At 39.6% G+C, this 14,699-nt stretch overlaps 1 protein-coding gene across 4 annotated transcripts in view; it reads right to left on the reverse strand.

Annotated features, from left to right (window-relative positions):
• The window catches only part of ACACA (acetyl-CoA carboxylase alpha), a 421,319-nt gene that overhangs the window by 284,141 nt on the left and 122,479 nt on the right, over window positions 1-14,699 (reverse strand). For all 4 annotated transcript variants that reach the window (XM_068269366.1, XM_068269368.1, XM_068269365.1 and 1 more), the window contains exon 24: window positions 11,661-11,785. In XM_068269366.1, coding sequence (XP_068125467.1) covers window positions 11,661-11,785 — 125 coding nt within the window. The remainder of the gene's footprint in view (window positions 1-11,660; window positions 11,786-14,699) is intronic.

Here is a 14,699-nt window from a genome sequence, read left to right on the forward strand (position 1 = left end):
TCACCAATACCACCAGTTAGTCAAATCCAATTAACAATTCATTAAAATCCAAAGAATTTCCCAAGCTCAAATGGAAAAAAAATGCTGGTTATTATTAAACATATGAAACGCTATGGAAAATATATCTCTATATGCATCTCGATGCATATATATTTCTAACAGGCACCAAATTTTATTAATAATAAAAAAAGTCATCCTGAACCTTTCCATAAAACTGTAAAGCAGCAATACAGTAATTATACAGGACACACATAAAATGTCGGCAGATTAATTGAATTTTGCTTGTCCTGACTCTCAAAGTCAGTGAGCAAAAGCCTGCAACCAGTTCCCTTACAAGGCCTGACGCTTCCCCGTCATCCCTGTGTAATTACACACTTGAATGGCTGGACACTGAAGAAAATTGAAGGCCTGCGCTAGGAACAGCTGCCATTTTCTCTCTCCATCACGCAGCTATGATTGCTTGAGAAATGAACAGGCCCAGCTCAAAGCTACTCCAGAATTCTCAGAGGAAATACGGCCCTGTGTTCGAATAATGAGATTCTTAAGGCAAGCGTTACTTAGAATCACACCAGCATAAGTGTGCTCGCCCCTTTAACAAATTAAAGCATAGGAGTTCCAAGGCCAAAATCAAAGCCTTCATCATCCTTGCATTGCTTACATTTTCACTGTTCCAATAGTCTAGCCTGGCATGCAACATTAATACTGCAGATAATGGAGGGAAGTCACTGAGCCATTTGCCTCCAGGGGCTTTCATGTATTGTTATGTATTATTTCTGTTTATTGTACACGCATAGTTCTGTACACAGGGCTATACAATATTAAGCCCTGTAATCTCCCACAAACAAAAATAATGACTTTGGCATAAGCAGCCAAACCAAAATTGCACAGAATGATGTGGTGTTCCCCTGTTAATTTACAGTAGATATGCCCAGCCACTGCCTGCTCATGTGCCAGTTTTCATTGTCATAAATGGTAACAAGCCAAACTAAGATCCTTACATACAGTAACAAACCTGTGGTAAGAAAAACAAATCCTAAAAAAAAAAAAAAAATTACTAAAAATTGGACTACAATTTTCCCATAAGGAAGGATGTTTTATCATACAGCAGTTATTCAAAAAGACAAAGCTCTTGTCAAAAATAAACAATAAAAATGTACTGGGAAAGATGAACCCAAAAAAAATAAAATAAAAAAAATGTTGCACACAAAAATGGTAAAGTAATTTTCACAAGAGACAATAACAAGGACCAACCCTAAAGAGGAACTTCAGCCTAAACAAACATACTGTCATTAACCACTTCACCACTGAGGGGTTTTACCCCTTGAACACCAGAGCAATTTTCACCTTTCAGCGCTCCATCCATTCATTCGTCTATAACTTTATTATTACTTATCGCAATGAAATGAACTAGATCTTGTTTTTTTCGCCACCAATTAGGATTTCTTTAGGTGGGACATTATGCCAAGAATTATTTTATTCTAAATGTGTTTTAATCGGAAAATAGGAAAAAATGTGGGAAAAAATTATTATTTTTCAGTTTTCGGCCATTATAGTTTTTAAATAATGCGTGCTACTGTAATTAAAACCCATGAAATGTATTTGCCCATTTGTCCCGGTTATAAAACCGTTTAAATTATGTCCCTATCACAATGTTTGGCGCCAATATTTTATTTGAAAATAAAGGTGCATTTTTTCAGTTTTGCGTCCATCCCTAATTACAAGCCCGTAGTTTATAAAGTAACAGTGTTATACCCTCTTGACATAAATATTTTAAAAGTTCAATCCCTAAGGTAACTATGTATGTTTTTTTTTTATTGTATTTTTTTTTTTTTTAATTACAAAAAAAATAATAATTGGGGAGTGTGGGAGGTAATGAGTTAATTTATTGTGTAATACAATATATTTGTATGTGTAAAATGCTTTAGGGTGTAGTTTACTATTTGGACACAAGATGGCCACAGTGAGTCTGTTTACATGCGACCTGTAAGCGTCCGGAAGGACGATTACAGGAAGCAGTAGGAGGCTGGGAGAATCACACTGATCGCGCTGTTTCTAATAGAAGCAGCGGATCATTGCGGGGGCTTAGATCAACGAACGGGAATGGATTTTCCCATTCATTGATCTCCGGGCGAGCGGGCGGCAGCGTGCACGAGTGGCGGGTGCGCGCGCACGAGCGGCGGGAGCGCGGACAGCGGCGGTAGCGCAGAAGGTACGGATTTCTCCGTCCCTGGTGGTTAAAGGATGGAAAAAGGGATGGAGAAATTTGTACCGCTGGGGGTAAAGTGGTTAAGTTACATTAGTTATGTTAATTAAAATAGATAGGTAATATCATCTCTTACCCACCCTGTTTTAAAAGAACAGGCAAATGTTTGTGATTTCATGAGGGCAGCCATCTTTTTGGTTGAAAGGAGGCGACAGGGAGCATGAGACACAGTTCCAACTGTCCTGTGTCCTGATCACCCCTCCCAGTTGCTAGGCAACGTGAACAACAACATAGGAAATCCCATCATGCTTTGCACAGCATCAAGGAAAAAAAGCCCCGGCAGTTTCTTTGATGGGGCGGAGCTTAGCTTTTGTAAAGTTAAAAATAAGGCTTATGTAATAAAAACAAACTTCTGATGCTGTGAAACTGTTAAAGAAACACCAAGCCTTTTCAGTGCTGCTGAATAGATTTTTAGTCTGAATGTTCGCTTTAAGGCTTTGATTTGCTAAATGTATTTCCTTCCCTAGGTCACTGCATGTTATAGGTCTTTTTTCTAACTAATTTTACAGAACAAATAACATTTCTTATGAGTTTGCATTTACCCAATCACAAGAACACGCTGTTAAAGAGACTCTGTAACAAATTTTTCTGCCTTAGTTCTTCTATCCTACAAGTTCCTATACCTGTTCTAATGTGCTCTGGCTTACTGCAGCCTTTCCTAATTGCACTGTCTCTGTAGTAAATCTTATCTCCTTTCCTCTGTCGTGTCTGTCGGACTAAGACTTGAATGTGTGGAATGTGCAGGGCTGCTTGTGATTGGATAGAAGCGATACACACCCTCTGCAGGCCCCCTGCACACTCTGTATGACTCACACACTCTGTTTATGTGAGCCTATCACAAGCTGGTTAGTTTGTTTGTAAACACTGCCTAAAACTGTTAATTACACGCCAGGATTGCAGCAGAGAGTGGCAGAAACAGCACAGAGAGGCACAGGAGAAAATAAGGAATAGAATGGTATGATTTTTAGTGTAAGAATATTAGAGTACAGATTCTCTTTAATAATGTATTTTGTGGTTTCTCACTGCTACTTAATACCACTGTTAGCAGAGCTTTCATATCCGATTATTATACAGTCAATAATCAGTCAGACAATTTAGTCAATATGCTCTTGAGACGCCCAAAATTCTTTGGGGATTGGTCTAAGATTCTAGGGCTCATTGATCAGGTCTTCAGTGTTCAGTTGTCAAGAGTGGGAATCTTGTGTTTACTGTCCTTCCTATTTGAAGAATGTAACGGCTGACAACTTTGTCAGGCAATATTGATGCCAGGCTACTTAAAGGACCTCTGTCGTAAAAATCCTAAAATCTAAAATATATGTAAACTTATACAATCAAGAAGTACGTTTCTTCTAGAGTAAAATGAGCCATAAATCACTTTTCTACTATGTTGCTGTCAGTCACTTACAGTAGGTAGTAGAAATCTGACAGAACAAACAGGTTTTGGACTAGCCTATCTCTTCATGGGAGTTTCACAGGGATTTCTTTATTTTCAAAATGTACTTAGTGAATGGCAGTTGCTCCGTCCAACTGCTAAAAAAAAGTGTGCAGCGAGCAGGGAGGCTGGTCAGCATCTTTGTATAAATCATTTTCAGGGAGTGTCTTTATAAAGAATAAAGGCCATGTTGAGAATCCCCTATGGAGAGATGGACTAGCCCCAAACCTGTTGGTAATGTCAGATTTCTTACTTATTACTTACTTTAAGCGACAGCAACATAGGAGAAAAGTAATTTATGTACTGGATAGTATAATGGTTAAGGGCTGCGCAAGTGTGATCCAAGTACAGAAACAGAGCTTAGCAGGATCCACTGCTCTTTCCGCCAGAGCAAGGGTGATCCAGGTTCTGGACCAAACGATTCACCATCACCAACCGCTGGCGCCAGTGCAATCGCAAGGACAAACAGAAGACAGAACAGGCAATACAAATAATACAAACTGACTGTACCAGAGGGATGCCTAATGCAGTCCCCAGGAATACTCTAAGATAATCTTTAGCAAACAATAGCAAGGCTGACACTCCAGGAGTGTTTCAACAGTAACAAACCATGATGACCAGCAAAGGATTGTGGGATCACATGGTATTTATGCTGCAAGCCTTCAAGGGAGGCGACTAGGCAATTGCATAATCAGTATATGCAAATTCCTCAGCAGCAGAGCAGGTCTGAAGCTTGCAAAGCAAAGACAGGTCTATTATCCAGAGACCTGCATCCCACAGACTTAAGGAATGGTCAAACAGCTGTCTGCCTGTGCAGCCAGCTGAGTGGATCATTACACTAGGACAATGAGATTCTTGTGGAATCACAGACCTGCTGCATTTTCGGTCTAACTTTTATGGATTCCAATAGGTGTTAAGTAGGTCTGATGAATTACATATTGCTGTATCAGTTTGTTGTTGGTGTCAGGAGATTCTATCATATGGGATTCTAGCACATATGTTCCTAGTACAAAGTATGGTGACAAGATATTATTTGGAAGTAAAGGTGTATTTTTTCTATGGTGTTTTTATTTTTTATTTTTTATTTTGCACATGCCCACGCGCGGGAATGCACTTTCCCTGCGCGGGAGCACGCATGAACATGCGCACAGCGGCAGCAGCACTACTGGACTTCTAAAAACGTCCTGGAGCCGTTAAGAGGCTCTAGCAGGACGTTTTCATAAGTCAGCTTGACATTAAGTGGTGAAACTCCCTAACAGAGTTGCCAGCTTGCATTGTGTTAAAATAAAATGCATAACTTGTCAGTGTGAACAGGACCAAAAGAGAGCAGTCTCTTCTGAAGCTAGTCTCCTCCCATGAATGGAGGCAGGACACCATGCTCCAAGTAAATTATATAATGATTGCCTTCCTGCACTGGCCAATGAAATGGGATGGAGCCTGCACTGTCGGGGTTGCAAATCACTCCACATATTACCTGGCAGTCCTTATTCAGCTGTAGTGGATAACACTGTTTACATGGTCCTTACTCTGAGGCTCAAAAAACACGTTTTTTTTCTTCCATTTTATCAAAATGCTAATTCAGGACTGTGTAGGGAGATATTATACATTGCTTGGATTTCAAAACTCCTAAAATTTAGCTCTAAATATACAGAACACATAATTATTGCTCTTTTCAGAGACATGCTGATTAAATCCCCAAAACACATACTGTGCAATGAAAAAAAAACACATTGTGTTAAGCAAGGAGCAATTGAATTCATTAAAAATAATCAATTAATATGTCTACATTCTCTTCTTGAATTGAGAGGGCAGCCAAAATGCAGTCCAGGAAATGACACTCTGAAAAATGTCTTCATTACATCATGTTCATTAACAACAATAGAATATGAAGAGCAACAACTTGGACTGCACATGCAAGTGTAGCTTCTTTTCAGGTCAGAATTATGGCATTCTCTGTAGGAGGTGTGGCCACACACAGGCCTAATTTCACTGCTCTACTTAGCTGCTGAATTGCTAACTACCTGCCTGATAAAGTTATAGGGGTTCATATAACCAGAAAGCATTAGTACAGTGCATAAAAAGTTATTCTTCTAAAATAAAAACACTTACGTGGCAAGTTTTTGTTTGTTAAGAAAAAAACAATTCCTTCAATAAAATGAGAATAAAACAGTGTACCCCTCCTCCGCTCAAGTGTTATTAACCATCCCCTCCACAGAAGCTGGTGCTACCAAAGAGGGTGGGACCCTTCCTACAAAGAGGGTGGGACCCTTCCCCCTGAGCCATACAGGGCTACTTGATCCATAACAAGGGGGTGTCCTCTGCAAAAGAGGATGCATATTTCTTTCTTCTGATGTGTACATATCTTTCTTCTTTTTCTGCATACTTCTTTCTTCATCTTTAAATCTCCTGTAGATCTCCACCATTCCTTTGTCTTCTGTAGCTCTTCCCTTCTTATCTACGTTGGATAGTATGCAATGCAAACCGTCCATAGCTGCTCTATCCCACAGTAAGGCCTGAAACCCACTATAAAGCGCAAATTGCTATTGCAATCATTAGCGTTTTTAATAAGTGTTTTGTAAGCAATTTCATTAGCGTTTTCTGGCGATTTTGATAGCGATTTTAAAAAGTGTAAGCTTTTTGCCAGCGATTGTGTAGCGATTTGTGATTAGCGTTTTTAATTCTGATTGGTCCTGTAAATTTAAATTAATTTTTTTTAAAGTGTGCAGTAAATTAAAAACGCTAGCAATTGCTCTGTATAGCGATTCATGAGCGATTACGCCAGCATTTATATACTTTACATTGCAGAAACGCTAACGCAAACGCTAACTCTCACGCTCAAAAAATTTTGCATGTCCTGCATTAGAGATGTTGCTAACCACTAGAGAACAGAGACGCCAGCAGAAAAAAAAGTGATAAAAACTCTAAAATTGCTAGGGAGGCAGCGGTGGACTTGCCTCCGGAAAGCAAACAGGAACAACTGTCTGAATCAAATAAATGAATTTATTAAGAGTACCCCAAAGAATGCAACGTGTTTCTCAGACACAGCCCACTTCATAAGGCAATAAAGTAGGGGACAAAAACAGTAGCTCGTTAAAAACACGAAAAGCGCCTCTGTGACTAATTGCAATCGCTCCAGTGGAATTTGTCCCATCCAATAACATTAGCTGAGCATTTAGGGAAATCGCTAGCGTTTTGAATGGCTCCCTAAAAAAAAAAAATCCCCAAAAAAAAATAAATAAAAAAAAATCGCTCTAGTGGGTTGTAGCCCTTTCTGCAGTAGGTATTAGGAACTCCATCGGCAGCTCATTTGATTTTCCTGCTAGGGGTTCCTATTGAATAGAACATTCAAATACGTCCCCAGTATGAAATGTAATTTTTGAATTTACCACCGGGCATTTCTGTAAGATTTGATGGTCCATTATTTTTTGAACAACTTGCACCTGGGTTATCCAACATAATGTGAAAACAGTAGTATATCAGGTCTAAGGATTCAGCTCAGGTGAAGATTATGAATCACCTCCTGACCCACTTTCATCTGAAGTTTTTGAAACTACAACTGTGCACCACTATATAATGAACAGTTTGGCTGATAACAGTGTGCTAGGAATTGACCCAGTATCAACATTCAAACCTGAGAAGAGGTTATTCCTTTTATTGCACCACCATAGGGATCCCTGATACTAATCGAGCATCCACCCATATTATGGTATCAAAAAGCGTAATTTTATAAAGAACAATCAGCCAAAAAGAGACAAACAAACCTTAAAATTAATCAAACAGTACAGGGACCTATAGGTCCATACCATTGAGGCCTCATTCACAGTGGGATGTTGCGTTGTAATGCAACATTAAAGTCGCAACGCAGCATTAGAACGCAAAGAAAGGATGTTACCGCATATTAACGCTGCGTTACCATGGCATACAGTAGATACAGTGGAGCACACAGGAAATGAAAAAGTCTGCCTCTCTGTATCTGTTATCATCTGCATTTAGAGGTAACGCATTGCAAGCAGTGAGTTACCATAAAGCAACATTTACAACGTGGCGTTAACGTCGCACTGTGAATGTCGCATAGGCTTAACATTACAGTGCGTTATCCTGTGTTATAATGACTTTATAACGCAGGACAATAACAGCCCACTGTGAATGCGCCCTGAATCAGCAAGTAATAATGACATATGAAATAGGCAGAGCAAAATTTCCCCAAGAAAGGGCTGAAATAGCCCTCACAAGGGAATGACCCCGGTCATACTCAAGCCCAATAACATAATTCAGTCACAAGACAAAACATTTGGAGTGACAACATAATTATGATTTCATTAAGTTCTAGTGCTTTATTAATACAAACAATGAGTGCAAGTGCACATGATTCTTATTCTTGAGAGCAATCAATTGCAATAGCAGTGCAAATTAATAAAGGAGTGATGCTACCTGAGGTGAACTCATACAAACCAAATAGTCATTCTTTGTGGGGAAAGAGGAAGAACCTGCAGTCACTGGTATGGATTGGCTCCCCAGATGAGCATTTTATAGACCCCCTGGGGAGCCAATCTATACCCCTGACTGCGGGTGTTGTACAGTATTAAACATGAGGAGATATTCTGGGACGTAATGTAACATGTGCAGAGATATTCCCATAAGCACTGTAACATCTGCAGATATTAAGGGATGTACAATAAACCAAACAGTTTACCAATCCCATGATTAATGGACACAAAATCCTAAAGAGGAACTGCAGTGAAACTAATGTAATGAATAAAATTGCTTATTGTTTTACAGTAATCATTTATAAATGATTTAGTCAGTATTTGCCCATTGTAAAATCTTTCTTCAACCAAATTTACATTCTGAAATTTATCACAGGTGGTGACATCTTTAGTCCTGTGAGGTGAAGCTCTGCAGAATGTTTGTTTTTGAGAATTCCGAAGCCAGTGAAAATAATTCCTGGTCTCCCAGAATGCTCTGGGAGAAGAATTCCGCATAGCTAAACAGCCTTGGCTAAGCATCACTAGATGGACGGGGCTGCATACCAATATACAGCAATATATAGATATAGTAAGTGTTTCTGATGCTGAAACCAGGACAATTAGTGTAAAAGTGGGTATCCGGAATAATTTACTGCATTCTGCTATGTCACTAGAATGCCTCTAAGTTCCCATCAGTTTCAAAGAAAAGTAGCTGGCTGGAACTGAACACAGCAAAATACATACAATTTAAAAAAAATCATATTCGCAAATGTAGCAATGACATCAGTCATATCAACTTCAACTAAAATCATTTCACTTTAATCATAGGAGTGTTACTCCTATGATGGATTGTAAAGTCATAACCCATTAGAATTGGCTGTAATCTTGGTCAACAAGGTTAAAGGTACCCATACAGTTATAAATTCGACCAGCAGATAGATTACTATCAGATGCCTGTCAAGTCGAATCTGATAGGAATCTATCTGATGTGTGCCATACACTAGGAACAGATTTCCAATAGATTTCAGAATGAATTGAAATGCAGTGTTGCACTATTCAATCCAATGCAACGCTATGGGCCAGCAATTGGCTGCCAGCAGCCGATCGACCTAGATTTTCCATCCGGACCGATCTAGGAAATCTATCGAAACCGGTCAGAAATCGATCAGTGGATTGATCATGATTCCTGCTGCATCAATTTCTAGCCAATTCAATCACAGCGGTTGAACCAGCCTTATATCGATGGCAGAAGTCGACCAGTGAATGGGTACCTTAATGCAATAATCTTTTCACTGTAAAGGTGTCGGAAACTAACATAGAAAAACATGCAATCTGTCTTTTTCACAAGGGAGAAAAATAAGTCATAATCTGCAAGTACACATCACTGAGGGATCATTCTCAGCAATCCTCAGGGAAGACCATTATTAGTTCTACAGTAATAGTGGCAAAACATCTTCCCAAGTGCAGCCAATATGAAAACATTTACTCACATACAGCTAATTAAAGATGAACCGTCGTGAAAATCTTAAAATTTAAAATACATACAAATAAGAAGTACATTTCTTCCAGAGTAAAATGAGCCATAAATTACTTTTCTCCTATGTTGCTGTCACTTACAGTAAGTAGTAGAAATCTGGCATTATCAACCGATTTTGGGCTAGTCCATCTCTCCATAGGGGATTCTCAGCATAGCCTTTATTCTTTATAGACATTCTCTGAAAAAGATTTATACAATAATGCTGGCCAGCCTCTCTGCTCGCTGCACACTATTTTGGCAGTTGGACGGAGCAACTGCCATTCACTAAGTGCCTTTAAAAATAAAGAAAACTCTGAAAACCCCCCTATGAGAAGATGGGCTAGTCCAAAATCTGTCGGTTATGTCAGATTTCTACTACTTACTGTAAGTGACAGCAACATAGGAGAAAAGTAATGTATGGCTCATTTTACTCTGGGAGAAACTTACTTCTTATTTGTATGTGTTTACATGTATTTAAAATTTTAAGATTTTAGTGACAGAGGTCCTTTAAAAAGGAAAAGAAATATTTCACATTCGTGTGTTCAGCTTTAATATTTGTGTACATGGGAATAAATATTCATCTCCTCATGTACAGGTAGCATAACATATCTACGCATGTGGGGCCAAGTATAAAAAGATCTACCTTTATCAAGCCAGCATATAACTATCTTGTAGACACAAGCATTTCTAAACTAGCAATGCACAAACACCCAGCATCATACGCAGACAGAAGACTGTAGTAAAGAAGTATTTTAACATCAAGGCTTTGGCAAAAGGTGGCTATGTTAGAACAGCTTGGACCTCATTTTACAAGTGAAGTCCAAGCCATTCATGCTGAACACAATAATAATGGCATTGTCTCCCTGTTACTTATGTAGATTATTGACAGAAGTGAGGAGCTTCTCAGGACTGGGGTAATAATAAACCGATCAAAGTACAGCAAAGTCTGATTTGGTCCACTAAATATGCAAACTAAATAAGACACTTTTTTCTTACCGTGAGGAACTATCCCTAAGCCCTGAGGGAAATAGATACACATTTTAACAGATGAAAAGTTGTCAAGAGCTTCTATTGCATTATGTTCTTCTTTTAATACACATACACTGAAGTCCATCAAAAAAATAACAACACTAAATTGCTGCAGGATTGTCCTTAGGGCCAGTTTCCACTAGGAGCGGTGCGATGCGGCTACATAGCCGCATCGCACCGCGAGTGTCCTGAAACACATGCACGGCAATGGAAGAGTTTCCACTGCGTGCATGTGATGCGGAGCGGTGCGGAGCGATCCGAGAACCTGCGGAATGCGGAGCGTTGCGGAGCGATCCGAGAACCTGCGGAAGTGACGCGGGCGTCGGCGGTAGTGATGCGATGCGGCTAGGTAGCCGCATTCGCATCACTTTGCAGTGGAAACGGGCCCTTACTTATTCATAAAGCATAAAATGCCCCACTGTTAGCCATAGACCCTGACCAAGCATGCAAATCAAATGTTTCTGACTGTAGTTTGATTGGAACTGCCACATGCACATTTCAGGTTGTGGATTGTGACACTAAAGGTAGCCACTAACAGTCCAATTTCTAGCGAAAAATTGATCGATCTGAAAATTTTAATCGGAAGAAAAATCGTTCACTACACCATCAACGAACCAATCTTTGCTACCTATCTATCACAACCAACAAGAAAATCCAAATTTTGATTTGACGAAAATCCAATCGGACAACCTTTTTTTATAATCGTATGTAATAGATTGTGCCCATCAACGGAAATTATTTACAACCAATCCGATCAGAATTTCTAATCGCTCAAATTATTTATTGCTAGAAATTGGATAGTTAGTTGCTAGAAAAAGCAGCAGAACTGCCAGGCAACCGGTATTGTTTAAAAGTAAATAAATATGGAAGTCTCCATATCCCTTTCACTTTAGGTGTCCTTGAAAATACGGCAAGAGTCCCAGTACAATGTGGCCAATATCAAGAATAACTTACAATTAGCATGGTGATTAAGAGGTTCTTCTTGGGGACTTGAGCATGGGAGAAAATGTAATTCAGCACCGTTGAGAGATCACTTTTATTCTCTTCCCGAAGCGTGAAGACACACTTGTCATAATGACCTATAAGACAGGAATCACGTATAGATTTTATTATATCATTCAGATTATAGAAAACCATGTACATGAAGTATAGCTTTTGTTCTCTGCTGTATGACTGGAGCAAGGACAGAAAAACGATGCATTAGTCATAAGCGTCTATAAAATAATTGGTTGTAGACTAGATAGGAGACGCACTTGTTACGATAAAATTGTCAACTTATTTGACATATTTTTTTACATTTACAACTTTTAAAGGCAGCTGCAGTCTATTAATCAATGCAGATTAATTAGACGATTGCTCCATAGAATTCTTCTAACTTGTAATTATTACTACTGGTATAAAACAGTGAAATCTTAACCTCCCCGGCGTTCTATTGAGATCGCCAGGGAGGCTGCGGGAGGGTTTTTTTAATTAATTAAAAAAAAACTATTTCATGCAGCCAACTGAAAGTTGGCTGCATGAAAGCCCACTAGAGGGCGCTCCGGAGGCGTTCTTCCGATCGCCTCCGGCGCCCAGAATAAACAAGGAAGGCCGCAATGAGCGGCCTTCCTTGTTTTGCTTAGATCGTCGCCATAGCGACGAGCGGAGTGACGTCATGGACGTCAGCCGACGACCTGACGTCAGCCGCCTCCGATCCAGCCCTTAGCGCTGGCCGGAACTTTTTGTTCCGGCTACGCTGGGCTCAGGCGGCTGGGGGGACCCTCTTTCACCGCTGCTCGCGGCGAATCGCCGCAGAGCGGCGGCGATCAGGCAGCACACGCGGCTGGCAAAGTGCCGGCTGCGTGTGCTGCACTTTATTTGAAGAAAATCGGCCCAGCAGGGCCTGAGCGGCAGCCTCCGGCGGTGATGGACGAGCTGAGCTCGTCCATACCGCTCAGGAGGTTAAAGGACAACCGAGGTGACATGTGACATGTGTATGTATAGTGCCTAGCAGACAAATAACTAGGCTGTGTTCCTTTTTTTTTTTTTCTTTCTCTGCCTGAAAAAGTTACATCAGGTATGCAAGTGACAGTTTCTGCCCGGGTCGGGACCGGGCCACACTATAGCATAACCCTCACTGATAAGTAATTACAGCCATAAAACACTTTCCTGTCAGTAAATAGCTTCTGAGAACAGGAAAGAGACAGATAAAAAGGGTCAATAATTCACAGATTTGAGCTCTAGCTTACTTTAATGAAGGTGTCATTGAGCAGAGACAATGAGACTGTAAAAACTTTTAAACTAGATTTCAAAATAAAATAAAACTGTGTGATCTCTGAAAAAGTCATTTTTAGGAGATTCGGGATAGATACAATTGTCTTTCTCATCAGTTTATCTTCACCTCAGATGTCCTGTAAAGAGTTCATAAGAAAAAATGCTAAACATAAATTGTAAGATAACCACTAATTACTAGTATATTGCCTAAAAGAAAAATGTAGGCTGTTCTGAACAATGCAGTACATTTGCATTACTGGCTTAAAGGACCACTATCACAAAACAATTGCAAAAATGAAACTACATACTAATAAGATGTACACTTTTCCCAGAGTAAAATGCACTGTAAATTAATGTTCTCCTATGTTGCTGTCGCTCACATTAGGCAGTAAAAATCTGAGATTTGACAGATTTTGGACTAGTCCCTTCTCCTCATAAGAGATTCACAGCATTTTCTCTATTCTATACAAAAACACTCCCTGGAAAGGATCTATACAAAGTTGCCAACCAGACTCCCTACTTTCTGGATTTTGAAAATAAAGAAAAACCTGAGTCCCTCATGAGGAGATGGACTAGTTCAAACCTCTCAGAACGGTCAGATTTTTACAAGCTATTGTAAGTGACAGCAACATAGGAAAAATAAATTTATAGTGCATTTTACTGTGAAAAAAATATACATTCTCTGTGTATGCATATACATGCATTTAAAATTTTAGAATTCAGCTATAGTGGTCTTTTAAAGACACATGTATTACGTAAAAGAAATAATCTCTAGCCTATAATTCTCCTAATCAGTGTTACATCAATGGGGTTGTTTCACTAAGAAAATAGTGCGACTAAACTTCTGTTACTCGCATGATTTAACCTTGCACACCTTAATGCTTGTTACGCGCACTATTGCCAGCATAGGGTGCATTATTACCTTTAGTCAGAGGAGTGCTTCCTATGCACAGCATAACGAGCGCTTAGCCAATAGCGGGCACTTAATTCGTCCCACCCTGGACCCGTTCGGGTCCAGTAACGTTAAAGAAAGTGATCTCTGCGTTTTGATTGGCCCAACAGGCTGCCTGCTATGACAAGTACAGCGAGCGCTCCTCTGACTAAAGATAATAATGCATGTTATGCTGGCAATAGTGCGCGTAGCATGCATTAAGGTGCGCAAAGTTAAATAGCGTGAGAAAAGGAGTTTACTTGTGCTATTTTTCTTAGTGAATCAACCCCATAGGCCCATATGCATTTAACTTTTTCCAGAGTTTTCTCCTAGGTGATCTGTTCAACAGAACTACCACAAGCAATCAAGAAAACATTCAAAATCATTCTGATAGTACATTTTCACCTACTTTTTTGCACTTTTTCTAATGCAAAGTTCTGGAAAGTTATTTTAAGGAGAAGATGATAATGTATCTCCTAGAAGAAAACTCAGGAGAAAAGTTAATAAGGGCCTTAATAAGTTATTAAGGAATTGATTCAGAAGGAGTGGGAACATTTTTGCATTTATGAAGCATGTTTGTTAAACAGCGATCAGCACATGCTGTTGCCAGTTTACTATCAGTATACGCACAGAGAAATTGTACAAATTTAGAGATAGCATGCTGATATGGTGATCTTTGGCTACAATGAATAATGCAAATAATACTGCAATACTGATTAAAGGGGAACTGAAGAGAGAGGTATATGGAGGCTGTCATGTTTATTTCCTTTTAGACAATACCAGTTGCCTGGCAGCCCTGCTGATCCTCT

The sequence above is a fragment of the Hyperolius riggenbachi genome, chromosome 2 (genome assembly GCF_040937935.1).
Source record: "Hyperolius riggenbachi isolate aHypRig1 chromosome 2, aHypRig1.pri, whole genome shotgun sequence".
Taxonomy (NCBI): Eukaryota; Metazoa; Chordata; class Amphibia; order Anura; family Hyperoliidae; genus Hyperolius; species Hyperolius riggenbachi.